The 27257-nt window shown below is 40.3% G+C and overlaps 1 protein-coding gene across 3 annotated transcripts in view; it reads left to right on the top strand.

Moving 5' to 3' along the window:
* The window catches only part of LOC139473393 (polycystin-1-like protein 1), a 235293-nt gene that overhangs the window by 121153 nt on the left and 86883 nt on the right, over positions 1–27257 (top strand). For all 3 annotated transcript variants that reach the window (XM_071255959.1, XM_071255957.1, XM_071255956.1), the window contains exons 13-29: positions 5116–5224; positions 6271–6860; positions 8604–8810; positions 11298–11425; positions 13082–13315; positions 14137–14256; positions 17810–17981; positions 18443–18688; positions 20102–20234; positions 20763–20975; positions 21520–21698; positions 22270–22545; positions 24886–25193; positions 25983–26063; positions 26251–26316; positions 26941–27000; positions 27123–27158. In XM_071255959.1, coding sequence (XP_071112060.1) covers positions 5116–5224; positions 6271–6860; positions 8604–8810; positions 11298–11425; positions 13082–13315; positions 14137–14256; positions 17810–17981; positions 18443–18688; positions 20102–20234; positions 20763–20975; positions 21520–21698; positions 22270–22545; positions 24886–25193; positions 25983–26063; positions 26251–26316; positions 26941–27000; positions 27123–27158 — 3158 coding nt within the window. The remainder of the gene's footprint in view (positions 1–5115; positions 5225–6270; positions 6861–8603; positions 8811–11297; positions 11426–13081; positions 13316–14136; positions 14257–17809; positions 17982–18442; positions 18689–20101; positions 20235–20762; positions 20976–21519; positions 21699–22269; positions 22546–24885; positions 25194–25982; positions 26064–26250; positions 26317–26940; positions 27001–27122; positions 27159–27257) is intronic.

Below are 27257 nucleotides of genomic sequence, written 5' to 3'. Positions count from 1 at the left end.
TTTGAGATCACTGTACACTGTAACCAGCATTGATTTGAAGGTTGAATAATTTAGGAACGGGAAAGTTTGTACTTGGCCTCTGTGAACCGAGTCTTGATTAGATCAGTCAGATCATACAGATGCAGCTCGTGATAAGTCTGATCGCCAAATTTACATTTGATTGAATAAAGAATTTTCATTAATATGGAAAACTTCAGCTCTACATTGAAAGTTCTCTCCATTTTATCTCATTTACTGACAGAGTTAACTTTTCAGGTTATATATTTTGATTAATATCAATAAAAGATTTGTTTTAAATTTGTCTTTCTAAATTGTATCAGTTAAGTCGCACATGACTTTTAATCACAATGTTGTTTTATAAACTTATCTGTGAATAAAATATCTATGTGACTCTTCCAGTGTTTAAGCATACCTCTGTCAGATATATGTTCTTGTTATCTCTGGCTCTCTATCAGATACAGGGGGACTGTTTCCCCACTGATATTTGCTCATTGTAACTGTGATCCTTCATCTAAACAACCCTTGTAGGTCGTGTAAGTGATCTACACAAAATTACTGGCATTGCAGCAGATACCCCAACAAGCAGACGTCAAATTGGCCGACTGGGCGGCCATTTTGTTTTTCTAGAAATTCCCCATCTGAGAATTGGTCTTGGATGTTTTTATACAAACTTGAACATCTGAGATCTGTCATGATTCTTGCTTCAGAGACTTCTAATTGGCATCCTAGGCAATAGACACCAGCTATTGGTACATTTCACCCATGGAGGTGGTTAGCATCACAAATGTGTTTATTTGAACAGAGTCTGAGAGTCTGTTTTTGCACTGTTTTGACACCTTTCAATGATTTGGCTTCCCAGTGTTAACGAATCAAGAGCCTTTGTTTTGATCAAATCATTATTTGCCGATATATTTAATTCATCAACTTGTGAATTATTCAGAAGCTAAGCACAGACAACCTTTTCCAATGCATACACATTGCATTGCAGGAAATAAATCCATTATTTTCATATACTGATTCAAATAAACACTGTGATTAGTTGAATGTATGCATATAATTGAGATGTGATATTATTCTATACGGGAGTAGGAAGAGTAGGAAGAGTTCTTCACTGTGAACACAGACCATTATAATCATGGATAATGAGTTTTTTTAATATACCCCTCATAAAATTCTTCAGCAGTGCAACTAATTGCATTTTGGCCTTCACATAATTCTGGTACTGAAACTTGAAATTTACCACCGACATTATAGAGACTGTCAGTGGTAATGTGAACGTCAGTGACATTGCAGTGCTAGAAAGTGTGTTCTTGAAGCAGTTGGTGCCATATGGCGCCTGTAAACACTTGATACCGTTTTATCTGGGACAACGGCAAGTGCAGCTTCAATTAGCTACAGCCCAATTCTATTTTAATCTGACTTTCTGAATGTGGAATCTGTAGGGACTTGTTGGAGAAGTTGGTGCTGTCAATGCCGTGTCCTCCACAGGTGATTACAGTAAAATACTATAGGAAATTCAGGGCACACATCAATGTCACATGGATGGATGCGTTGTATTGTGTAAATGGAACCTGACATTTTGAATATATCAGGAATGCTACGTCTCTGTTGTAATGTCTTAAAATCGAGGCCTACTCCCCTTGTGGAAGTACCTTTTAAACAATTTACGATGACTAGTGAAAAATTTGAAGTGACTGTGAAAGTATCCAGGGATCCAGACATGACAGGGGAGTGTTTGCTGGTTCTTTACGTTACGTTTTTGCTGGATCCGACAGTAAGACAGAGCATTAACAAACTTCTGGGCAGTTTGAAGAGAGTTGACGGGCAAGTTGTTGCAGGATGTGTGTGATGCCTCATATCCATGTACAATTCTGTTGTGACAGAAATAGGAGCTGCAGGGTCATTCTATTGAACTGAGTAATTAATAAGTTTCAATAAGCCCATTGCGACTTGCTCAACTCGTTCACAGGTTAAGGTGATATACAGAGCCCACATGGCGAGACCAGATCTACATGTTGGGGCTCGCAAGCCGCTTGTCTAAACACTCGCTTCACACTCAAACGATGTGGAGCAAGTACTGGGTGCCAGAACAGTAAAGGCGGCCTCCATGCACCCGTAAGGCATACCATGTTTATTGTGAAAACAGTCAGTTTTGTCGAACAGGAAGTGAACTTCTCCTTGCTGTGAGGTCAAAACAGACTTGAAGCTCACATCGGGGGCGATGTGTGCCGCCAAACTTCGGAAGGGAATTTATTTTGAAAGGGAGCAAATTCTTAGCAACGGGAAAATGTGATGTCGATTGGGTTGAAAGCTGTGAACAATCTTGTGAACTGATGTCACCCTGTATTCATGCTGTATCAGGAACAGTTGGCAGTGACCCCATAAAAATGACACTCACATATTCTTCTGACCCCCGCACCCTTTCCTCTTCCGTTGGTGGTGAAAGTGATTCCATTGTCTCGAATAACGTTGGCCGTCTTGCAGAGAGGGTGATGGGGGCATAATGCAAACTAAAATCAACCCCATTTGGTATACATCTTGAATCAGTTGGGACAAAAACAGAGCACAACTTGTTCCTTATTAGGAAGTCCTGGCTTGGCCACCATTGGTTAGAACATGTCTTAGCTCTGCACTTACTACTCATTGTTCCGTGTAGCCCCGGTCGAGCTGGCCACATTTTCCAGACCTTGGAATATTATTTTCCATGTGAGGAATATTCATTGATTTAGTGTGCGAATGCTTAAGGACAATTCATTCGGACATTTTAAATTGGAAGACTCTTTAGCTTGATGATTGGTTCATCCTGATGACTGTTGGTAGATAGTGGTGTTATCAGGTGGATGTGCCAGGACGAGGTCAGTGTTTCAATCTCTCTGGACAGGTGACTTTCGGGATTTACCATCGGAGAAAGTAAGGAGTCATGCGAAAATGTGGACATTTTGAATGTGCATCATCATGCTATCATGTTTCAGTTTATTCTCATCTATGAATAACTATGACAATCAATGTTAGTTTTATGGCTGGAAATAAAGTAACAAACAAATTGTACACATTTATGCTATGTATGAAATAGTTCTTTAGAGTGTACACATTTGGATATTCATTTCATGAAATCATCTTGAAGCATTCAATTCTAATCCAAATGTTTGATAAAACTTTGAATTGTGAAAGAGTGAAGATGTCATTTCAATCCTTTCCTACATTGTGAATTGGAGACTGTTTTAGATTTTTGATACCAGCCATGTTTAAATTTGGATTTTTAATCTTGCTAACATTGATTGTAGCCTTCTTGATTAAGAAATCTGGTTTACAATTGATACTTTTAGAATGAAATTTAAGATGGTGTGGGATGGTGCTTGCCAAAGTGAACCTGTGGGTATTATGAAAGGTAGTAGTGGAATTGCCTGCTTGGAAGTCCCATGAAATAACTACTTAGGGTGTGTATTTCTACTGCTACTGTGCATCTGAAGCAGTCTTCATTTTCAAAAAGTGTAGGGTTCCAGAAACAAGATGGAATGTGAAATAGCTTCCATGCTTTGTTATTTCAAGAGATGTGGGGCTTTGCTGAGGAGGTTGCTTCAGTCCTCGAAGCACATTTATTGGGGATGTAGACCACTAGTCTGTAGTGTATACTTCCTGTGTTGCATTGTGGGTAGATGAACTGCAAAAATGTTGTTTCCAACATTTTCTCATTATGCAGGGATTTAATGCCATTTTTAATGTTTTAAAAATGATCTAAAGTGCTTTAAATAATCCTTTGTAGGTTTTTGCTTAAATGTATAAGTTCCAAAATATCTAAACCATCAATATTTTTATCATCTTGTAATAGATGCAACAGTGGTGAATGTCACTTCTTCTTATTTGTCTACATTATGCAGATTCAAGAAGGTTTTCTATCATGCATTCCCCTCAAGGAACAAACAAATATCATTACAAGTGATGGGGATGTGATAATAGGCATTGAAGTGCACCTTAAACAACGTTTGCTAGTATGAATGATCAAATATTGTTTTCTGTTTCTGGTCATATCTAGTTCCATGTCAGACAAACATGTAGTGCCTAAAGTAGTGCCATATCAAAATATTTTACATGTCAGCTCATTGCTTGAAACAAATTTGTGACGTGAAAGCCAAGAAAGTTTGTAAAGCAATCCTTTCCACCTGTCTCAAATGGCTCTTAACCAGACATCCATGTTAATTTATCTGTCTCTTTCACCTACTGACTACTGTTGCCCCTAAGCTGAAGCAGTATTCTTGTAAAATCATTTATCTTCCTCAAGGAAAGACTTAATTTTAGCATCTTGTTAGCAGTAGGTGTTATTAGGTCAAGTAAGTTTTTAACAACAGGCATCGACAAGACTGCTCTAACGTCATTTTACGTACATGCATCAGAAATTACAAGGTAGTGCAATCACTATGTTTGACTAGTGATCTTTTACCAAATTGTACACAAGGCTTAATTATGGGGAAGTATTGGACATAGGAACTGTGTTGCCTAGAGCGCTTCTGGGCTGATTTGACAGGAGGAGTTATTCGGAACTCACGCCTGAAGGAAGTTGCATGTTTGTGTAATGTCTGTGTTAGCTGGCTCCACCTGGTGGGGAATTGCTGAACTACTCCAGGCTGGATGTCTTTATAAGATTTGTTATCTCATGGCCATGGCCAGGGGAGTAATTCAGGATATTCTGGTAAATATGTGCCCGTTGTCATATACGTTTGTGCGTTTGGACTATTCTTTAGTGTGATTGCATCTCTCATTAATGGTTGTTCAGGCAATTTTTTTTTTTTATCTTAGTCTGGTGGATATATCTTTTGGAGTATTTTTCCATAAGTTTGATGAATATTGGAAAAGAGGAATTTATTTGTGAATGTGTAGGTGGATTTGATTTGATGAATCTTTTGTGTAATTTAGATTTTGTCACTTGATTGATTTGGAAAAAGTGACAGTGTGATTGGTCAGATGGTGCACATTGCAAGGCAGTATGTGGTTCTAGTGAAAGCAACCGGCCTCTGTTTGAAGCAGCCAGCAGCTGTATTGCTCGGCCGAATACAATCGGATTTTAAAAGGTTTGTTTTTTAATTGTATTCACAATGGGATTGGTCTGGTTTGTTGCAGTGATGAGAGGCTGTACACCTGGACAGCCGTCCCTGATGGCGGGTCCCATCCACTCTACATCTGGTCCATCAACAACATCGCTGCCAACAGAACCACCAAATCTACATATGTAAGTAAAAAGCACAAATTAATAATGATGCCATATTAGGCCATGATAAATTGTCTCAGACAGTCGAAAGCAAATACCAAATCAATATGTAATTCCACCTTCAGTCCAACAATTTATTTGTCTCATGGCAACGACAAATTATCAAGATTTAAAATCTGTTATGTTTCAAATATGTCTTCTAGAGCAGAAATGTACAGAAATGAATCTGTTTTTAAAATGACCCTGCACTGTATTGTATGCACTTCAATTATGTTGGTTTATGGCCTTTCATACAATAAACATTCAAATATGAAAAGGAAATTAGAAACATTTAATCAGATGTTCAACCTTGCCCGCATCACTACCATACCAAATACAGCGTACCAGATCATTTTATTGTCCCCAAGTACCTGCAGATGAAGGAAATCACTTTGTATGTTTACTTCTTTCTTATGAAAACGTACAACTTTATAGATGACAAGATCTGGTTTATTGCATATAGCGATGTTTCGATGTGGATTCTTACATTGTTAACAAGCTGGAGTGACTACAACCAATTGCCATCAGTTTCCATTTTGGATCTGATATATTTTTTCAGGTTGAGTTTTGTGGATTATTGTATTATTTAGGGGTATGTGAGAGTTTGGTATATAGGTTTTAAGATGTTTATATATGTGGTCTATCTGATGTATAGAAGAGTGCTCTAAATTCTCTAGCGTACATTTTCAGCCATTTCCTAACTAGTTTATCTAGTGCCCCTAGTAGTGACATATATAAACAGCTGATGCACGGATGAGAGGATAAGGTAGCCGCAGTTACCTTTATTGTCTAAACAAACATCCAGTTGGTCTGGTTTCACTGTTTATGACAATTGTAACTTGAGCACATAGTCTTGCTGGATTAGGTCTGACCTACAAGTAGCACCTTGTTCCACACAGCGATCTCAGTGCTACGACTACCGGAACTCCTATGCAATAACACAAAGTTGAGATAGTCCTTACTCTTGCATAGCTTTGTGGAACAGGGCCCTGCCTTAAGTGTAAAGCATCTAACTCCCTTCATTCCAGACACTCAATACCTTCACGAGGGCTGGAATCAAGCGACTCAATGTTCAAGCTGAGAATGACGTCAGCATGGTGCAAGCCTCCCTGAACCTGACAGTGCAGTACCCTATCCTGTCTATACAGCTCGACATACCAGCCACCCCACTTGGCACCCTCACCAACATCTCCATCATTGTCAATGGCGGCATGAACTTCTCTGTGAGATGTCACTTTGGGGATGGCACAGTAACAACGTCGTCCTCACAGTCACACAACGGCGGTGTTGCCACAATACGGAAGGCCCATGAGGAGAAGGGCATTCCACCAGTCTATCACCTGGTGATGTCACACGTCTACGCCGACACGGGGGTCTATGATGTCAATGTCACCGTCGCCAATCTGTTCTCAGCTGTCGGTCAAGTGTCCAGGGCTTTGGTGGATGAGCCGATATCAGGAATCAACATGCTGACCAACTCGGACACCCTGGTTCAAGTGGAGGAGGTGGTCACTGTGTCTGTGACTGTTGCCAGTGGTCGGGACCTGACCTTCAAGTGGGTACTGACTGATGTCAACTCCAACCCTATCGAGTACTACATCACATCAGAAGTCTACAGGTAGGTCCTCATTGCCCATGTTTATTTGTGTGTTTATCTAGGCCACAATCAACAACGGCTTGTAATGTATCTTGTCTCGTCCAGGGCCCCGTTCCACAAAGTGATCATAGCACTACTGTTGGAAGCCAAAGTTAAAATATAGTCTTCACAATAACTTTAGCGTTAAGATGGCTTGGAGGAACAGTGCCCAGACAAGATTTACGTTATGAGCAATTTCTGATCAAATGTATTTGCATCTGACTGCTTGTCATAGAGTGCTGGATCTCCATGTGTGTGTTAGTGAGGAACAGTTTGGCAAATGTAGACTTACAAGCATCATAATATCATTGTTGGGAGTTGTCTCTGAACTACCATGACATCATTGTTGTTTCCAGGTGATTGTTGAGGGAAGTTTCTTCACACAACCTCAGATATGTTTGTGTGAACTGTTTGACATCAACAGTTATATATCTACCAGGAAAACGACCATCCTTGTATACAATACATATCTCCTTGTTATAATGATATATCTATGCTGGACCCGTTTGCCACCATGTGACACCATATAGCTTGATAACTTGATAACTTGTCAGATGGTGTCGGGGACATTAGGCTGTTAGTATCAGGGATTTGCATCTACCAGGGAGAATTTAATTCAGGAACCATTAAATTTATCACACTCTATCAGCTTACAATGGCTAAGTACTTCAAAGGTCAGTTTTCCTTATCTATTCCTAATTTCATTATAACATTAATGTCATTTCTGCCTGTGTCTGACTACTTCGCTTTCCTAGAAAAGGTCATGTCATTCAATTACCAAGAAATATATGCAATGCTATTATGGTTTTACTATGATTTATGAATGAATGTGCCTCAATGTTATTGTAGACCTTCCTGACCTAGACGTGTATATTTATCTCATTGGGTTGTATGCAAATTAGGTTGCCGATATTGGACGTTAACTAAACTAAATTTGTATAAAAAACTCACATGATACATTCTTGTTAAATTGGACGAAGATTGATATCTGGAGACTAGCCACGATGTCAGCTGAAAGGCAGATGAACATGAGGTTTACTTAAAATTTTACCTTTTTTAACCCTGATTGTGTAACTCGTTATTTCGACTACCGAATGAACCAATCATGCATTGTGTTGTTTCTTGATAAGGTACTTGCTGCTCATATTTTGTTTCATTTCCGAAAGGCTTATGACAAACTTTGAGGTATGCTGACATTAGTTTCTGATAAACCTGATAACCACTGAAGTGATGTTTGATTAAGCCGGTCATAATACGTCTGTATTACATGATGCAGGAATACACATGCAGGACAGGAAGTGATACGTACTTGGCTGATTAGTCATGATTGGTTCAACCTTTCAGGCACCTAGCTGTCACAACTATCCAAGTTTTCTTTACAGTTTACATTGTTAAATTGTTCACCATATGGATTTTATGACCTATTGATTACAAGACAAAGGCCCACCTGGGTAACATCCGAACCCGAACGACGACATTATTGTGTTTGATTAACTCATATCGAAATACACAGAACAACTTAATTTGATGTTTGTGGCAGTTTTGACAAATATTCCGAAATTTAGTATATATTACACTAGAGGAGGACATGTTCTTTCAGATTAGGTTATATAAATTATATTCCAGCAATCTTTTTGCTCATGCAGCTGAAGTGATTGACCAAATAAACAATTGCTATGTGCACTGTGTGAACACTATTAACAGTGAATCCCAACTCTCTTGCAGTGATGCTAACACCAGCAACGTCACCTACATCTTCATCGTGCCCAACAAGTACCGTGTGAGTGTCATTATTAAAAGCACCCTCTATGCCAAACCAGTAGAGGCAACTTTGCCCAAAATATTTCATGCTGTACAGAAGATCTCCAGCGTCAAGTTACATGGGGACATGGCTGCCGCGGCTGTGGATCAGAAGATAGAATTTACAGCAACGTAAGTATTGTTGTATTTAGGAGAGAAACTTGTGTGTGTTCATTCGTGTGTGTTATTGAGTATTCAGTGAGAGGAATTTCATTTGGAGCCAACAATATAAATACAAAATGTTACCAGTAATTGTCCGCTGCACCATCTTTCTAATGTCCTGTAACAGCTGGGAGACAGACATGACATTGCCCTGGAATGCCATGATGTCATGCTACAAAGGCTGACATAGGATTCCATGATAACTAAACCCACCAGATAAGCAAGATGAGGGAAAATGACACCTTTTTCAATTTTGGACATGATTCTTTGATCTGGAGAAAATTATTCCTGTACAGTGAAAAGTCCAGAAGATTTCTGGTATTAACCCATAAATTCCAGCAATCACTCCCATTGGTTGATAGTAGTGACCTTGGTAATGTTGATGTTACAGCAGATTTTGTCTCGAGATCTGTTGGCGATAAGAGAAAAAGGGTGTTGTGAAAACACACCACAAATGAGAAACATTGGTCGTATTTCCATAAATGAAATGTCATGGCATTTTGTAAAACTCATAAATATCTTGTAGCGGTATGCTAGTTTATCTCAGTTGTTGATTTATAATGGATCGTGTTGGCACACGCTTACTAAACTGTTGAGAATGTCATATGCAAAGTGTTTCTTGTTCTTTGTTCATCTTTTATGACACATAAATTAGGATTGATTGATGCTGATTTTCTTTACCGAGTTTGGTAAACAAAGTACCTGTCATTAGCGAGTCAAGGGCAGGCAACTCTATATTATTGTGGTACAGTGTTCCCTCACTATTGTGCTCTTCAATAAAGCGTCAACTCGGTTATTGCGCACAGTAAAGCATGGTTCCCATCTAAAAAAAACATATCAGCTGATCACCGCGAGCACAAAGGTCTGAGGACATCCTATTATGGGTCACGTCAGACCGACATTTCGCAAACTCTGATCGACCAATGGAATTACTGACAAGAAGTCTACATTAGCCAATCAGAAGGCAGCTTTCTCTTGCTTTACGGCACTAATTTCAAATTGGTGACTACCCTTCGAAACTTAAAAATTTGAAACCTGAACAAAAGAACATTCTCGAATGGCTAATATATGGTAAGGATTGTAAGGATTCACTAGTTAAGCCCTTAACTATCATTCAGAATACCCCGTTTTAAAGTTTTCGAGGCTGTATGATGAGAAATCACATTCCGACTGTCACTTTCATGATCTGGTAAGCGACACTCTGACTGGTCGGATGAAAGGTCCTTCTGACGTGACTCCAGATGGGATGTCCCTAGATCTTTGTTTAGCGGCAGCGAGAACTAAGATCTGATTTAAATGAGATTGTCACTATATATAATCAAAATCATAAGAACCATAAGCGTAGCACTTTGGTCCAGGTGATTGCTATTGCCGATATTTTTACCTATGGAACAATTTGACCAGTCACTGACCAGTCTTAGCAAGAACTAAAATCTGATTTTAATGAGATTGATATAGTGAAAGCTGCAACTAAAATAACACGATATTGGATTATGTTTTTACTGATAAAATGATAATTTCAGATACAATTTCCTCTGACCATTGCATCAAAATTCCCTTTAAAATACTTTTTAATTGAATCACCAGTTGATGTGGGAGGAAATGCGTGCACAGCTGATTGCTATTTCAGTCTTAGTTTACGAGAAAATACACACGGTAATCTTAATCTCTGCATATAAAACAATGCCTTCGAGGGCAGGAAATACAATTTAAATGCAAAATGCTCATGTCTAGTGATTCATATTTTTATTGACCTAGTTTGTTATCCCTGTCGTACACAAGAATTTGCTGAAGGGATAAGATGTGGTTTTTTTTCTTAAAGCACATTACACACGATAAATCTATTCATATCCTTTTGATCCGTTGATCGTGTTAGGTAGGCAGAGCATTTATACTGTTTTGTTGGTCATCTACCCCCAACAACTCCACCTCGGTTAAAACGCTGATCATCTAAAATGCTCATCAATTATTTGGACACCGAAGGTATCGTTATAGTGAGGACTCACTGTATCACTGTTTCATGGTGTGATAAATGTGGTTTACATCATTTCCTGTTTTGGATTATGCATTATCAATATGCATAGAACCTAGGTTGGGTCTAGGGACATCGTCCAAACAAATGGGTTCTTTTCTAACCAATTTCGAATGGAGGTTTTCTCTTCAAAAACATTCCAGAAACTATCATAAAAAGTTAATATGTGTACTTACGAGAAGTGATGAAATATTGTGCTTAGATTTGCATAAGTCAACAGTCGGGGAATGGATTACGATATTTACCCATACCACGATAATATAGGGTCATACTGTACGTTATTCAGGTAACAATGTAGGATTGACCATGTCATGCTGAGGTTAACCAATATAGTGTTTGTTAAAACCTTGAAAATTGCACTCAGTATTTCTGTAACTCGATGAGATTGATGTTGTTCTGAATGATGGACGTCTGTTTCCATGCAGTATCGTGGAAGAGGGCTCGGATGTGGTCTATCTGTTTGACTTTGGTGACGGCCATACCCAGCAGAGTAACGGCACCACGAACCTCATGAGCCACATCGTCGGTGTTGTTTCACACACATACACAGAAGGTAAGCATGTGTGTCAGGACCAATACAGAATTTTTCAACAATTCTTATGCCCATTTTGATCATTACGGTCGGGACAGTTGGGAAATTATTTCCTCAATCTGCAGCAGTGCTCAATGCACTGATGACCAAGTGTCCGGCCTAAGAGTTCCACTAAAGGGGCATGTGCTTATCCATTGTGAATGGCAATCCATTTCTGGTGTCCCCTTTTACCGTGATATAGCTGGAACATTGCTAGACAAGTTGTAAAACCATTCATACTCACTCTCCTACACAGTATATCCTCTGATACAATTATTGCTACCAGTGTCATGAATAGTTTAATTTTTAGAACAGTGTTGGTAATAAGCGTCTGCCCGTTGGCCCGTGGCAGATAGATCTTGTGTCGGGCCCGTAGTTTCAAAGTTGTATGGGTCCTTATGGCCTGCAGTAAATTTATGTGTCAATTTATTTCTTACAGTAAGCTGCAGTTTATTTAAAATGTGGGACTGAAGAGTTTACTCAGGTCCTGCAGCTTCTAAAGTCTGTGGTTCTGATGGCAGCCTGGCAATTGTTTTTATTCAAACACTGGTTGAGTAGCCTAGTGGTGAAGGCATCAGCTTGTCACTCTGAAACCCGTGTTCACTATCCCAAAGGGATACAAAGTGTCAATTGTTAAGCCCATTCTTGTTCTTCCTCTGTATAGGTAATATAGAATACACTGAGGGTGACAGGTAGCCATAAACAATATCATATAACCTGCAATAAAAACACTTGCAGCCATTAAGGTGCAACCAGAGCCCAACCTACAACCTAGGGTCGTCTCTTTAAATTACATAGAACATAGGTATTATTGGTGTGGTATCAAAGGTATTTGGGAAAGCTGTGTTGTGGCAATCCACTTTGCATTCTATGTCGTGCCAAGGCCTCCCTTGGGGGCTGCCATTCACAAGGTTGATACCCTCCCACTGGAGGTTAGGCCCATTCTCACAGTAGGGAAATTACTTTTATGGATGAAAAAATGTAATTTGTTATTACTTTTAGGACTGCCATTGCATGTGTGTGGGTGATTGATGGTTTACAGTATGGCTGTTTGGAATGTTCTTTCATGGTATCAAGTGGTGCTCTGGTAAGGCTTGTTAGATCAAATTTGTTGTTTGTCATCCCCTGCCCTCTCTGTCCCTATGTTTCTTTTGTAAAGCGTTGACTTTTTCATCTCAGCATTCTCCTTTAGCTGATTCCCACTTGTTGCACCTCGAGCCACAGTGAGTGTGGCCTTGTGTCGATAACATTCCGGCTGAATGACAACTATTAGCAAATGTTGAAAGCTGCATGTTTAGCGTGAACTGTTGCAGCCCTCTGTTACACGTCTGTGTGACACAGTCAACCATGTGTCAGTGATGAGCTGCAGTGATGAGTGATGGTGTGCATCGTGTCATATTTCAGTTTGTGTGTATCATGTCATATTTCAGCTGGTGTGTATCGTGTCATATTTCAGTTGGTGTGTATGATGTCATATTTCAGTTGGTGTGCATCGTGTCATATTTCAGCTGGTGTGTATCGTGTCATATTTCAGTTGGTGTGTATCGTGTCATATTTCAGTTGGTGTGTATCGTGTCATATTTCAGCTGGTGTGTATCGTGTCATATTTCAGTTGGTGTGTATCGTGTCATATTTCAGTTGGTGTGTATCGTGTGTCTGTGATTGCGATCAACCCACTGGGCAACGTGACAGCAGTCCTGAAGCCGTTCTATGTGCAAGTACCACCCACCCTGCATGGGGTGATGATGCTGGACCAGAAGAAATACTGTCTAAAGTTGCGGGAAAACATCACCCTTGTGGCGCGCATCCCCCACGGCACTAACATCACCTTCAACTGGCAACTGGATGACGAAACAGAACTTATAGACACAGGTACAGTTAACATTACAATTCTCCATGAAGGAAGTACCGTATTCAACGTAATAAGTCCCAGGTCTGCTCTCAAAATTAGAAAAAGGTGGCACTTATTAGAATATAATGCTGGTGAGGAAAAAATATAATGTTGGTGAGTTGAAACATCATAAATTTTGTGGTTTATGCTGACAGCCTGAAATTATAAAAATGAAAAGTATGTGCGTATCATACATGACAGATTTATTTTCCAGAATTTAACTGCCGATAATTAAGGATGCATATAACGAGTGTGTATTATACACGAAGAAATATCGCTGTGGGTGCTTCTTAGAGCTGGGCGCTTATTACGTTGAATAGGGTATTGGTTTGAAGGCCATCATAAGGTCATTTCCCTTCTGCACATGGACACCAGGGCCTTATTCCACAGTATGATCTTAGCACTATATTACAGTAACTCATGTTGACGTATGGGAGTTACGATTGTCATAGCACAAGAATTGCTTTGTGGCACTGGGATCAGTACAAGCAATTCATTAAAAATTTCATATGTTTTTGTACCTCAAAGCCAACACCTAACCAGATCATGTAGCCAGTTGATATTAGACATAATGTACAAATAAAAAAAGCCCTTCGTCCAAGAACTTTTGTGTAGAAAAATCCTGCGCCTCTAATAATAGCACTGTAATGTTAGCCTCCTATCTGGATTAAGCAATGAACATTTCAATGGCAGCCTTAATTAACTTGTCTTCCTCGCCATGCTTTTGGCTATGGCCCATGATGATTGATAATTCTCATGTTTGTCTGTTTTTTTATGTAAATGAAATTGTTTCTTTGTGCAGGTGAATGGATTACCCACAACTACCGCACAACTGGTCAGAAGTTGGTCAGAGTCAAAGCCTATAATAGAGTCGGCAAGATTGAAGGTTTTACTAATGTCCACGTTTTCAATGAAATACAAGGTATGAATGATTTGCAGTTGTATCTTGGAGTTCATAACATGTTTTAAGCCAAAATCAAACTCACCAGAGCCTAAAGCCCATTCACAAAATAAAATAAAAATTATTTTATATATTCTTATTTTCAAAAAGGAGGATACAACAATAATGGAACAAGGAGTATCTGTTAACTTGACTCCTGATCAAATGAATTCTATTCAGTTTGTTACCACTGCAGACTCACAGAATCAAGCTCCTATGGCATTGTATTCTGTTTGTTACCACTACAAACCTACAGAATCAGGCCTTCTATGGCATTGTATTCTGTTTGTTACCACTACAAACCTACAGAATCAGGCCTCCTACGGCATTGTATTGTTTGTTACCACTACAAACCTACAGAATCAGGCCTCCTATGGCATTGTATTCTGTTTGTTACCACTACAAACCTACAGAATCAGGCCTTCTATGGCATTGTATTGTTTGTTACCACTACAAACCTACAGAATCAGGCCTTCTACGGCATTGTATTCTGTTTGTTACCACTACAAACCTACAGAATCAGGCCTTCTATGGCATTGTATTCAGTTTGTTACCACTACAGACCTACAGAATCAAGCCTCCTACGGCATTGTATTCTGTTTGTTACCACTGCAGACCTACAGAATCAAGCTCCTATGGCATTATATTCTGTTTGTTACCACTGCAGACCTACAGAATCAAGCTCCTATGGCATTGTATTCTGTTTGTTACCACTACAGACCTACAGAATCAGGCCTTTTATGGCATTGTATTCTGTTTGTTACCACTACAAACCTACAGAATCAGGCCTTCTATGGCATTGTATTCTGTTTGCTACCACTGCAGACCTAAAGAATCAAGCCTCATATGGCATTGCATTCTGTTTGCTACCACTGCATACTCACAAAATCAAGCCTTCTACAGCATTGTATTCTGTTTGTTACCACTGCAGACCTACAGAATCAAGCTCCTATGGCATTATATTCTGTTTGTTACCACTGCAGACCTACAGAATCAAGCTCCTATGGCATTGTATTCTGTTTGTTACCACTACAAACCTACAGAATCAGGCCTTCTATGGCATTGTATTCTGTTTGTTACCACTGCAGACCTACAGAATCAGGCCTTCTATGGCATTGTATTCTGTTTGTTACCACTACAAACCTACAGAATCAGGCCTCCTACGGCATTGTATTCTGTTTGTTACCACTACAAACCTACAGAATCAGGCCTCCTACGGCATTGTATTCTGTTTGTTACCACTACAAACCTACAGAATCAGGCCTTCTATGGCATTGTATTCTGTTTGTTACCACTACAAACCTACAGAATCAGGCCTCCTACGGCATTGTATTCTGTTTGTTACCACTGCAGACCTACAGAATCAGGCCTACGGCATTGTATTCTGTTTGTTACCACTACAAACCTACAGAATCAGGCCTCCTACGGCATTGTATTCTGTTTGTTACCACTACAGACCTACAGAATCAGGCCTTCTACGGCATTGTATTCTGTTTGTTACCACTACAAACCTACAGAATCAGGCCTCCTACGGCATTGTATTCTGTTTGTTACCACTACAAACCTACAGAATCAGGCCTTCTATGGCATTGTATTCTGTTTGTTACCACTACAAACCTACAGAATCAGGCCTCCTACGGCATTGTATTCTGTTTGTTACCACTGCAGACCTACAGAATCAGGCCTCCTACGGCATTGTATTCTGTTTGTTACCACTGCAGACCTACAGAATCAGGCCTTCTATGGCATTGTATTCTGTTTGTTACCACTACAAACCTACAGAATCAGGCCTTCTATGGCATTGTATTCTGTTTGTTACCACTACAAACCTACAGAATCAGGCCTCCTACGGCATTGTATTCTGTTTGTTACCACTGCAGACCTACAGAATCAGGCCTCCTACGGCATTGTATTCTGTTTGTTACCACTACAGACCTACAGAATCAGGCCTTCTATGGCATTGTATTCTGTTTGTTACCACTACAAACCTACAGAATCAGGCCTTCTATGGCATTGTATTCTGTTTGTTACCACTGCAGACCTACAGAATCAGGCCTTCTATGGCATTGTATTCTGTTTGTTACCACTACAAACCTACAGAATCAGGCCTTCTATGGCATTGTATTCTGTTTGTTACCACTACAAACCTACAGAATCAGGCCTCCTATGGCATTGTATTCTGTTTGTTACCACTACAAACCTACAGAATCAGGCCTTCTATGGCATTGTATTCTGTTTGTTACCACTACAAACCTACAGAATCAGGCCTTCTATGGCATTGTATTGTTTGTTACCACTACAAACCTACAGAATCAGGCCTTCTATGGCATTGTATTCTGTTTGTTACCACTACAAACCTACAGAATCAGGCCTTCTATGGCAATGTATTGTTTGTTACCACTACAAACCTACAGAATCAGGCCTCCTATGGCATTGTATTCTGTTTGTTACCACTGCATACTCACAGAATCAGGCCTCCTGGGGCCAATGCAGTCAATGTCATAAACCAAATGAAACAAACAATTATATGCCAAATAAGATAAAACATATTGAGTTATGCAAATATATATTTTTTTTATTTCCTACCTATTTAACTGGCATGAAATCTCTTAACAGTGGACTGCCTCCGTGGCCTAATGGTAGAGCGTCCGCCCCGGAGAGCGGAAGGTCTGGGGTTCGATTCCTCGGCCGCGTCATACCAAAAGACGTTTAAAGATGGTACTTGTTGTTACCCTGTCTGGGGATCGTCATTAGGGGCTAAAACGATGACTGGTCGGCTCGGAGTCAGTATACAGTGTCTGCATGGGGTATTCATGTTAAACTGCGGCATGGTATCTCAGTGTGCTAGCACTATAAATCGGCATCAGTCCGGACTAGTTCAAGCAGCCACACACACATACACGTGCATGCACGTCGCTATATAAGTGCAATAATCTTGGACGCTACGTTAAACCCCATTTCACCTCACCTCTTAACAGTGATTAATGGAGAAAAATGCAACACAAGAGTTTCATGATTTTATCAGTTTTTGGGAGGATATTCTTCGATGTCATTACAAAATTTGAAAAGACTTTATGATATTTTGGATTACGGTCAGTCAATGTCCTGAACTGTGAACCAATTTGAAACCCTGGTTAACCTTAAAGGTATTCCCTGTAAGTACTGGACAACCTACTTCAGGGTGCCTCTCATACAAGGTGATTGTGATGCGGAAGGACACCAGAGAAGACCGATTCTGATGATCCGCTGTGTGATTGTGTGTTGTCACAATTCATGAGGATGAATCCTTGTTCCCTTTGTGCTTGTTGAGTAGAGGATTGACAGCCAATATAACAGAGTGCTTTCCTAAGTTTCCTTCAATATCCTGGGATATGTATATGTTAACAATATTGGGTATGTTTTCTTCACTTCAGGGAAGGAATGGACAGAGTCATCTAACTGTCAAAACTTTTTATCAAAACAAGTGTTTGTTGTTACAAGCCTCAAGTGTATGAATGAAGATTTTGAACACTATAAGTCAGGTGTTTGGTTTCAGGGGTTAAGTTGTCAGCCACCCGTGATGTGGTCGGCACGATGGAAAGATTGGAGTATGTCGCCATCCCAGACCCCAACGAGACAGGAACTGTAGAGTTCTACAACTGGACTTTTGATGAACATGTGCAGACCTCAGAAAACCACATCTCATTTGCTTTTGCTAGTCCTGGAAAGTAAGTAATTGTTTTTCATGTTTATTTTTTCAATGATTAGATAATCTCAATGAGGTGAATAATGATATGTTTTTTTTATTTTAATTAGTGCAATCTACTGGGAGAGTTTCCACATGACAATATCTGAAGTGTGAGACTCATGATCAATCAGCTTCTCCTTACCCCAGGGCCAGAGTTAAGCCCCTCAGTCATGCCAGGATCCGAGGATCATAGATTTGAATTTCAGATTAACACCATGGAATACCTTTTGGCTTTTCACTATATCTTTGCAAATGGGTTTCACCAAACTGATTTTAACGTCTATGACCTGCATCTCTTTTAAGTTACTCAAACATGCTTTGATATTAGTGAAAACTGTTCAAAACTGCTTTAACCAACCTCTCACTCACTCATTCACTCACTCACTCACTCACTATCTCACTCACTGACTCACGCACTCACTTCGCCTTCCCTCTCCCCAGACACGTGGTCACAGTAGCGGCCAACAACTGCATCAGCAGAGCGGTGTCCAAGCCGCTTGAGATCCAGGTCATGTCCAGACTGAAGAGCCTTGACATTCATGTGGAGGGGGAGAGCCTGGTGCATCAGCCAATCAAATTTACTGCCACATTCTGGATTGGTGACAATCTCAACTTCACCTGGGACTTTGGTGATGACTCACCTGTCATACAAGGCCTCAATGAAACTACTGTACATCGCTTCAATCGGTAGGTGTCATCAAGTTTCAAAATGTGTTGCTGTTTGTATCTCTGTGTCATATATGTGTGGCTGGCAGGTTGTTTAATCAGTGCTTTGGAAATCACGGGGGAGTACATAGTCAATCTGACTGCATCCCCCTGTCATATGTTTCAGCACTGGGGAGTTTATAGTCAATCTTACTGCATCACCCTATCATATGTTTCAGCACTGGGGAGTTTCTAGTCAATCTTACTGCATCACCCTATCACATGTTTCCGCACTGGGGAGTTTCTAGTCACCCTATCACATGTTTCAGCACTGGGGGTTTTATAGTCAATCTTACTGCATCACCCTATCACATGTTTCAGCACTGGGGAGTTTATAGTCAATCTGACTGCATCACCCTATCACATGTTTCAGCACTGGGGAGTTTATAGTCAATCTGACTGCATCACCCTATCACATGTTTCAGCACTGGGGGTTTTATAGTCAATCTTACTGCATCACCCTATCATATGTTTCAGCACTGGGGAGTTTCTAGTCAATCTTACTGCATCACCCTATCGTATGTTTCAGCACTGGGGAGTTTATAGTCACCCTATCACATGTTTCAGCACTGGGGGTTTTATAGTCAATCTTACTGCATCACCCTATCATATGTTTCAGCACTGGGGAGTTTCTAGTCAATCTTACTGCATCACCCTATCGTATGTTTCAGCACTGGGGAGTTTATAGTCACCCTATCACATGTTTCAGCACTGGGGGTTTTATAGTCAATCTTACTGCATCACCCTATCACATGTTTCAGCACTGGGGAGTTTATAGTCAATCTGACTGCATCACCCTATCACATGTTTCAGCACTGGGGAGTTTATAGTCAATCTGACTGCATCACCCTATCACATGTTTCAGCACTGGGGGTTTTATAGTCAATCTTACTGCATCACCCTATCATATGTTTCAGCACTGGGGAGTTTCTAGTCAATCTTACTGCATCACCCTATCGTATGTTTCAGCACTGGGGAGTTTATAGTCACCCTATCACATGTTTCAGCACTGGGGGTTTTATAGTCAATCTTACTGCATCACCCTATCATATGTTTCAGCACTGGGGAGTTTCTAGTCAATCTTACTGCATCACCCTATCGTATGTTTCAGCACTGGGGAGTTTATAGTCACCCTATCACATGTTTCAGCACTGGGGGTTTTATAGTCAATCTTACTGCATCACCCTATCATATGTTTCAGCACTGGGGAGTTTCTAGTCAATCTTACTGCATCACCCTATCGTATGTTTCAGCACTGGGGAGTTTCTAGTCAATCTTACTGCATCACCCTATCACATGTTTCAGCACTGGGGAGTTTCTAGTCACCCTATCACATGTTTCAGCACTGGGGGTTTTATAGTCAATCTTACTGCATCACCCTATCACATGTTTCAGCACTGGGGAGTTTATTGTCAATCTGACTGCTGTCAATGCTATCAGTGGAGATTCCGTGACTGTTCAGCTGTTTATCCTGGAATTGATCTGTAAACCTCCCGAGATCACGATCCCAGGCACTACAGCCAATATGGTGAGGAGACATTTCCTATATTTCAATCAAAGACCAGTGTGTAAAGCTTTTTATATGAGATTCCTTCTGTCCATCGTCAGTCAACATTTTTGTTTTCTCAGCAGATGATTATGGCTCAATACTCGGTACTCAATCCAAGATGTTTTGATCAGTCAATACTTGATTGGGTCTTGATTGCATTTCTATTCTAAAACTTGTTTGAGATTGTTTTTCATCTGAAAAATATTGATTTGGTAAATGAATAATTCAGAGGTAAAAAATAATAATTGCAACTTATAATTACAGATGACACGCTTGAAAACCAAACTTAACTTTGAATTGTTGAAGAGGTTTTTCACATTTTTTCATGTGTGCATGTTAAAACCTCAATTATTGGAGGAGGACAAATCTTTATAATTTCTGACTTTCAGAAGTCCTAAATTTCCATTCAGGATATGTTATATTTGATGTATATGTCATTTTGAGCCCAAACGGTTTCCACTTTAACAAGATGACTTTTGTTTCATGATTGATATACATAATTTTCAGTTCACATTTTACCATTCGGATCAAGTGCATATTGAAACCGCAGTGAAGATCAACTGTTCTCCACAAGAGGAAGTGACTTACATGTGGTCCTTCAGTGATGTGGAGGGGAGGACGGTGCAGCCAATGAGAACGGATGAGGACATGTTGGACAAGCAGACTCTCATCCTGTCACCCCGATCTCTGGCCCCAGGGATGTACAGAGCCACTGTCAAGGTCAGTACTTCATCGTTAACCCCATGGGGTCCTCAGCATAGGCACCAAGCTCGCTATCAACTAATTTCAACAGACAAAATTGGCCTGGCTGGACAGAAGTGTCATTGTACCCCAGTGGCTTCGCACATTGTTCTTAATATCAACCAGTGGTTTGTCTGTCCTAGATTATTTACAGGCTGGGATATTTGCTGACTCTGTCATAAAAAAACAAAACAAACAATACATAACTGTATTGTTGTGACGTCATTGGCACAGTAGCTGGGATATTGCTATAGTATACCACATCATTTACTTACTAACTGGGCGGTGGTGTAGCCTAGTGGTTAAAGCGTTCACTCGTCACGTGGAAGACCCGGGTTCGATTGCCCACATGGGTAAAAAGTGTGAAGCCAAATTTCTTGTGTCCCCTGGTGTGATATTGCTGGAATATTGCTAAAAGCAGTGCAAAACAATACTCACTCACTCACTCACTCACTCACTCACTCACTCACTCAGGGAGGCCTGTGGCACATCGCGTAACCTTAATGATATTATCTATTGTCAGGTTAAGATGTCCAAAACCATAGTGTACTCCACCTCTGCAGTGGATGTGACTATCCTTCCCACCCCCCTCAAGAGCATCATAGAAGGGGGGATGCAACGCACCATTGGGCAGCAGGAGACTCTCTACTTGGACGGCTCCAACTCCCGCGACCCGGACCACCCCCACAATGCATCACTCAGGTAGGGGGAAGTCATACAGTGTATACTACTACCTTGGAGCCTCCTCATAGGCCCTCCGGTGTCTATGAACAGCAAGCTCACTGTCATTGTGGTCTTATACACTAAGCACCGCCATCCTCCTCATCACGAACCTCTCAGATTGTTTCTTTTGATCATGTTAGAGTGTACTTTACATGTCTATTTTAAGCACTGTATGTTTTGAATGGACTCCAAATAAAGCTATGGGGGTGAATGGAGCCAAGGTATTTATCATAATTATGAAGATATAATGCCCTGGATTACTGAGGATGCTTCATTACAAAATGTACTAAATAGAACTGCCGTGACAGTTAGCTTGCTTCTTGTAGATACGAGAGGGTAGTCTCAGTGGAGACTTCAAGTTTGTTTTGTTAGATATGTTCAATCAAGATGTGTTACTGGTAGTTATTACTAGTGTCTTGTGCAAAAACAGAAATCACATGCATTTAGGTCACATGCTGCTTTGGTCTTCTGGTCTTTAGGCATTGCTTGAAGGCTTCCTTTAATTGCTGTTAGTTTTCCAGTGGTACATTACTCAGAGATGTACTTTCAGGTTCAACTGGACGTGCCAGTCGCTGCCTCGATATGGCCTGTGTTACAACATCACAGCGATCAACTTGTTCAAAGCCAACACCAATGACACGGACATTGTGTACGACAGTGCATCATCTCAGTTGTTGCTGACTTCACCCAAGGTGGCCATACCGGCTGGGTTCCTGCTGCAAGATGATAGCTACTTCTTGTTCACACTGGTGGTTTCCGCACCAGATGGCCGACAAGCCACAAGTGATCAAGTCATTAAAGTCAAAGCGGATAACCAAACAATAAGGTAGGTCCGTCAAACGAAGTGAGAGCGGGAGACATTGTGTGCTGACTTTGCAGTATTGCAGCAATATCCAGCCTGTCACCAAGCATTAAATGGGTACCCGGTAGGATTAGATGGAAATGAGAATGTTGAACTGTCAGATAGGTAATTTGGGTCTGTATGATCCCCAGGGAACTGAGAATGCTTAATGGAATGTACTTTGATTTGTTGACTGGGGAAATAATTTTATGTGTTATGAGCATGCATTGTGTGGAATTAGGGCTGTGATAATTTTCATCACATTATCACATTATTATTACACGTCTTTAGACCATGGTGCTCTCAAATTCATTCTCAGCTCCCTGGGGAGTGAGCTATCCAAATGTTATTGTGTTGGTAAAAACACAGCAGGGTGAGTGGAAATGGGCTTCACAAAGTGAACCAATTTTTGGAATAAAACCTGGGTTAGTTTTGATGAGATAACACCTTAACCAGTGGGCTATCGGGCTGCTCAGTTCCTAGTCTCAGTCCCCAGAGCTTGTATTTAACAAAACAATCACCATACCTGTGCCATCCTCATTCCATGCTCAGCTCTTGCAGTCAATACTCATCCTCTTTAATCTAAACAATTCACTGATTAGAGTGTTCCTTTAATATTCATGGGTTCCCTTGTACAATTATTTTTAAGTACATATTATTGATACAGACAAATAGATTTTGCATTGGCTTGTCATGTCATAGTCTTGTTCCACTCACTCACTCACTCACTCACTCACTCACTCATTTGTATGTTAAGAACTTGAAAACAACCTCAGAGTTAAGTAAGGATAGGAATTTATGGATAACCAACTTCTTTATTACAATTAAGAGCGACGTTTCGGTGTAGGTTCTAACACCGTTATCAAGCAAGTGATGATAACAGTGTGTAGAACCAACACCAAAATGTAATAAAGAAGTTGGTTATCCATAAATTCCTATCCTTACTTAGTACTCCAACTTCTAAATGCCTCTCAAAGAAGAAACATAAGAGTTTAATCTGTGCAACTGTCCCTCATGAAAACAGCATAGGTTCTTTTCAAAAATTACAATTATTTTAAAGAAATGTTTCCATAGTTCAGAAACATGCTTTCCATGTAGTTACCGTAAGGAATGACCACTTATTAACAAGGAACAATTCATTCGTTAATCTTGGTATTTGTAAATAACGTTTCTAACGGAAAATCTACTGTCGACTAACGAGGTCCAGAGTATTTGTTACATTCTAAAATCAATTCCTTTGTTAATGATACTGTATGCTCATTATACACATTGCATAAAGACCAGGGGAGGTAACTCAGTGCATCCAGAAGTAGAGGAGGATCAGTATGCTGGATGGTATTGGCGTCTCCTTGTTTTCATGAAGATCACAAACAGCAAACATAGGTTCTTAGACTGGCTGCATTATCTTCCCATGCAATGACTCAATGATTTGTTGTAACCATTTAGTTTAATGCAGTATGTAAGTAAAAAATAATAGTTCTTAATCTTCAGGCATATGCAGTGTTTTGACAGAAAACGTGAAATTTCTTTTTCTGATTTATACTGCAGTGGAGATTCTGGGTTGGAATAGGCTCCAGTACTCCATGTTAGTAGGGAGAGCTGACTGATAGAATCGGATGGCTACAATGTCTGACCTGCCTGATTTGTGCCATCGTGCCTTGTGGATTGCTACTCATGCTATCGACCACTTGTTTGGTGGTTTTATGTCGCTCCCTATCTGTATTAAGTAGGGCTGTTATGATACACCTCATAATATGATCTTAATCGCGATTCAGTACATGATACGATACATGAAAACTTGTCATTTGACATGCTTGTTAAGGAAACATTTAAATCTTCAACATCATAGAATTTCAAAGTAGAATTGAGCCAATTAATAAAACAGTGATTTTGTACTTCAGCAGTTTACATGTCACCCCTTTTATAGATTTGTATCATTTTGATACCTGACCTCACGTTGTTGGTATCATGGAACAGGTTATTGTCATGGCATGTCAGCTTAATGTGGTGGGAAAGCCCCAAGGGATGTTTACCACTTTGGTGAAATCCGCGAGCACAGGTATGGTGTGAACCTAGAACCATAATCAAGTACATCCGTGTCCCAAGTAATACCAGAACTTGTGATAACTTTCTTCCTTGTTATGGGGCGGTGGGGTAGCCTAGTGGTTAAAGTGTTCGCTCATCACGTCGAAGACCCGGGTTCGAATCCCAACATGTGTACAATGTGTGAAGCCTATTTCTGGTGTCCCTGGCCATGATATTGCTGGAATATTGCTAAAAGCGGCTTAAAACCAAACTCACTCACTTGTCCTTGTTATACTTCAGCTTAAAGATAAGTTGCCACCAATGCAGAGGAGGCCTTGTAAACATGGACGAGAAGATCTCCCTGAGGACTGAATGCATCAACTGCCCCAACAATCTGACATACACTTGGAAGATATCCTTGATTGAGAACAGCTTCTCAGAACCTGAGCAAGATTATCGGAGTGACTGCAAACCCGAGGAAGCAAGTGGTCAGCTCTCATTGGTATTGTCAGTAGCATCATGGATAAAGAAAACTGGCCTGACAACCACATCCACTGTGCCCCCTGAGGCCCCAACATCACCATCCATCCCGTCCTCTACAACACGGAGTGAGTACCATGGATTTACTTGCATTGAGTTCTGTAGGCTTGGGGTGTCACGATTCACTGTTGTATCGATGCATCGCGAATTCACACCTGACAAAATGATGCATGTTGCGTCTACCCATGAACTGATTCATAGTTCTGCATAGATTTTCGAAACAGTAATATTTATTTGATAATAATGTATAAGGACTCGGCCTGATTACTACTATCACATACTGATTTTGATTGCTTGATACTATTAGAACGGGTCTAAATTACCAATCATTTGAATTATACACAAACTGTGGATAGCAGCAAGCTATTGTTTGCCAGAATGCATAGAACATGGAGAAGCTCACGCTAAAGTGATGAAGATTAGGTATTGTGTGTGATGAGTATTATATTGATATGTGAGGTGGGTGTAGCATGACAACCCTGCCTGTCACCTGTGTCATGTTGGGTTGATGTATTTTAGAAGATCTGTAGTGACTTGTACAAATAAAGAAATAGGTATTCTGTCTGACACATATCTAAGAAATTCTTTGTGTCCCTTTGTCACAGCAGGATCCAATCATGATGGGGTCAGATCTGATTGTCCTACTGATTATGATCCTGATTATGATCCCACGTCAGGTTTGGCATAGGAGAGATTGAAATAAGTTTCAGTTCAGTTCTGATGTTTGGTTTAAGGTATCAAGAAGGAATTATTTGTGTTTATAGTGGTCCTGTATGAATGATGCTTCAGATAGTCCCGGCTGGTTAAGATTTATGTTGCTAATATTTGTTTGAAACATTTAAATTTTTTTCATTTAGAAATAACAGAGTCAGTGCCTCGAAACAGAGGACTCCCTGGCTGTGGCCAGATGTTTAATGAAGACCTGGCTGAGAATACAGGTGATTACGAATCATTGATTATAAACATCTCAATAGGCAAGGATTTGAGGGCAGTCTAGCCTCAGACATTTAGCTTTTATTGACTCATGTTGAAAGTAATTTGGGTGAGATTCCCTGTTTCACTCACTATATGTCACTTTTTTGATACCTACTTTCTATGAGTCTAACTGATTGTGTCTTTTTGTAGTTGGAGATGACCTTCACCTTGACCTACTACAAGAAGGGCTCAGCAATGGAAGACAGAGACCAAGAAGTGAGTTGTACCTTGGAAAATACCATTGTACCATTGTACCATTCTACCTAACTGGAGTTGAGGATAGGCTTGTATGGATAAACAGGGCCAGTGAGCCATATTAAGGGGTAGGGCATGGACGGGTAACTCAAGTACTCGGATCAGGTGGGTTGTTGTTGGACCCAGGTACCCACTGGAGCTGTGGTTGACCATGTCATATATTGTTAATGACAATAACAATAAAACTCCATGGTTACCTAACAATTTCCAATCATACGTTATGTACGCAACTCTTGTGACCTACTACAGATACCCGGGTAGAATCAGGTAATTGGGGCTCGGGTAACCGGGTAGTAAATATGGACTCATACCCGCCCTAGTGGTGATTCCATTTTTTCATGGAATGCTCTCGTTCATTCTTTGCAATCCAAATAAGTGTTTCAGGACTTTATCTTTTAGGGCTTGGTTCATTTGGGGAAAAAATGAGTTCTTAGATAGTGGGTGAGGGTATGTTGGGGAAAAGTGTTTACACTAATAGATTCAGGCAGGATAGTTTGTCTGATATAATATAAGATATATACATTTTCAAGAATGTTGTGTTTGGAGATTTATGAAGGATGCTAACTGTAAGTTTTATGTAAACAGAAGCAGACAATGGCGTGCCTCAAGTTGTGGGGGAGGGCACCTCTGGCAAGAGACCTTTTGGTGAGTGAAATGTCAATGGGTAATTTTTGGTAATCAAAGCCTTTTTAGGAACAGCTTCTTTTTCCAAATTTTCATGAAAAACAAGAACTCAAGTGAAAGCATATTGTGTTCCTCTATTTCAGGCCGGCCACAAGTCATTACCAGTGGGATCAATGAAGGTATGTTTCAAGATCCCATATCAAACCAACCCTCACAACAGCCTCCCTCCCAAGCCACACCTCGTCAATACATACAACCCAATTCCAATCAAACTATTC

The sequence above is a fragment of the Haliotis cracherodii genome, unplaced genomic scaffold (assembly GCF_022045235.1).
Source record: "Haliotis cracherodii isolate W230 unplaced genomic scaffold, xgHalCrac1.p SCAF_28, whole genome shotgun sequence".
NCBI lineage: Eukaryota > Metazoa > Mollusca > Gastropoda > Lepetellida > Haliotidae > Haliotis > Haliotis cracherodii.
This window is presented reverse-complemented; position numbering and strand designations above follow the sequence as displayed.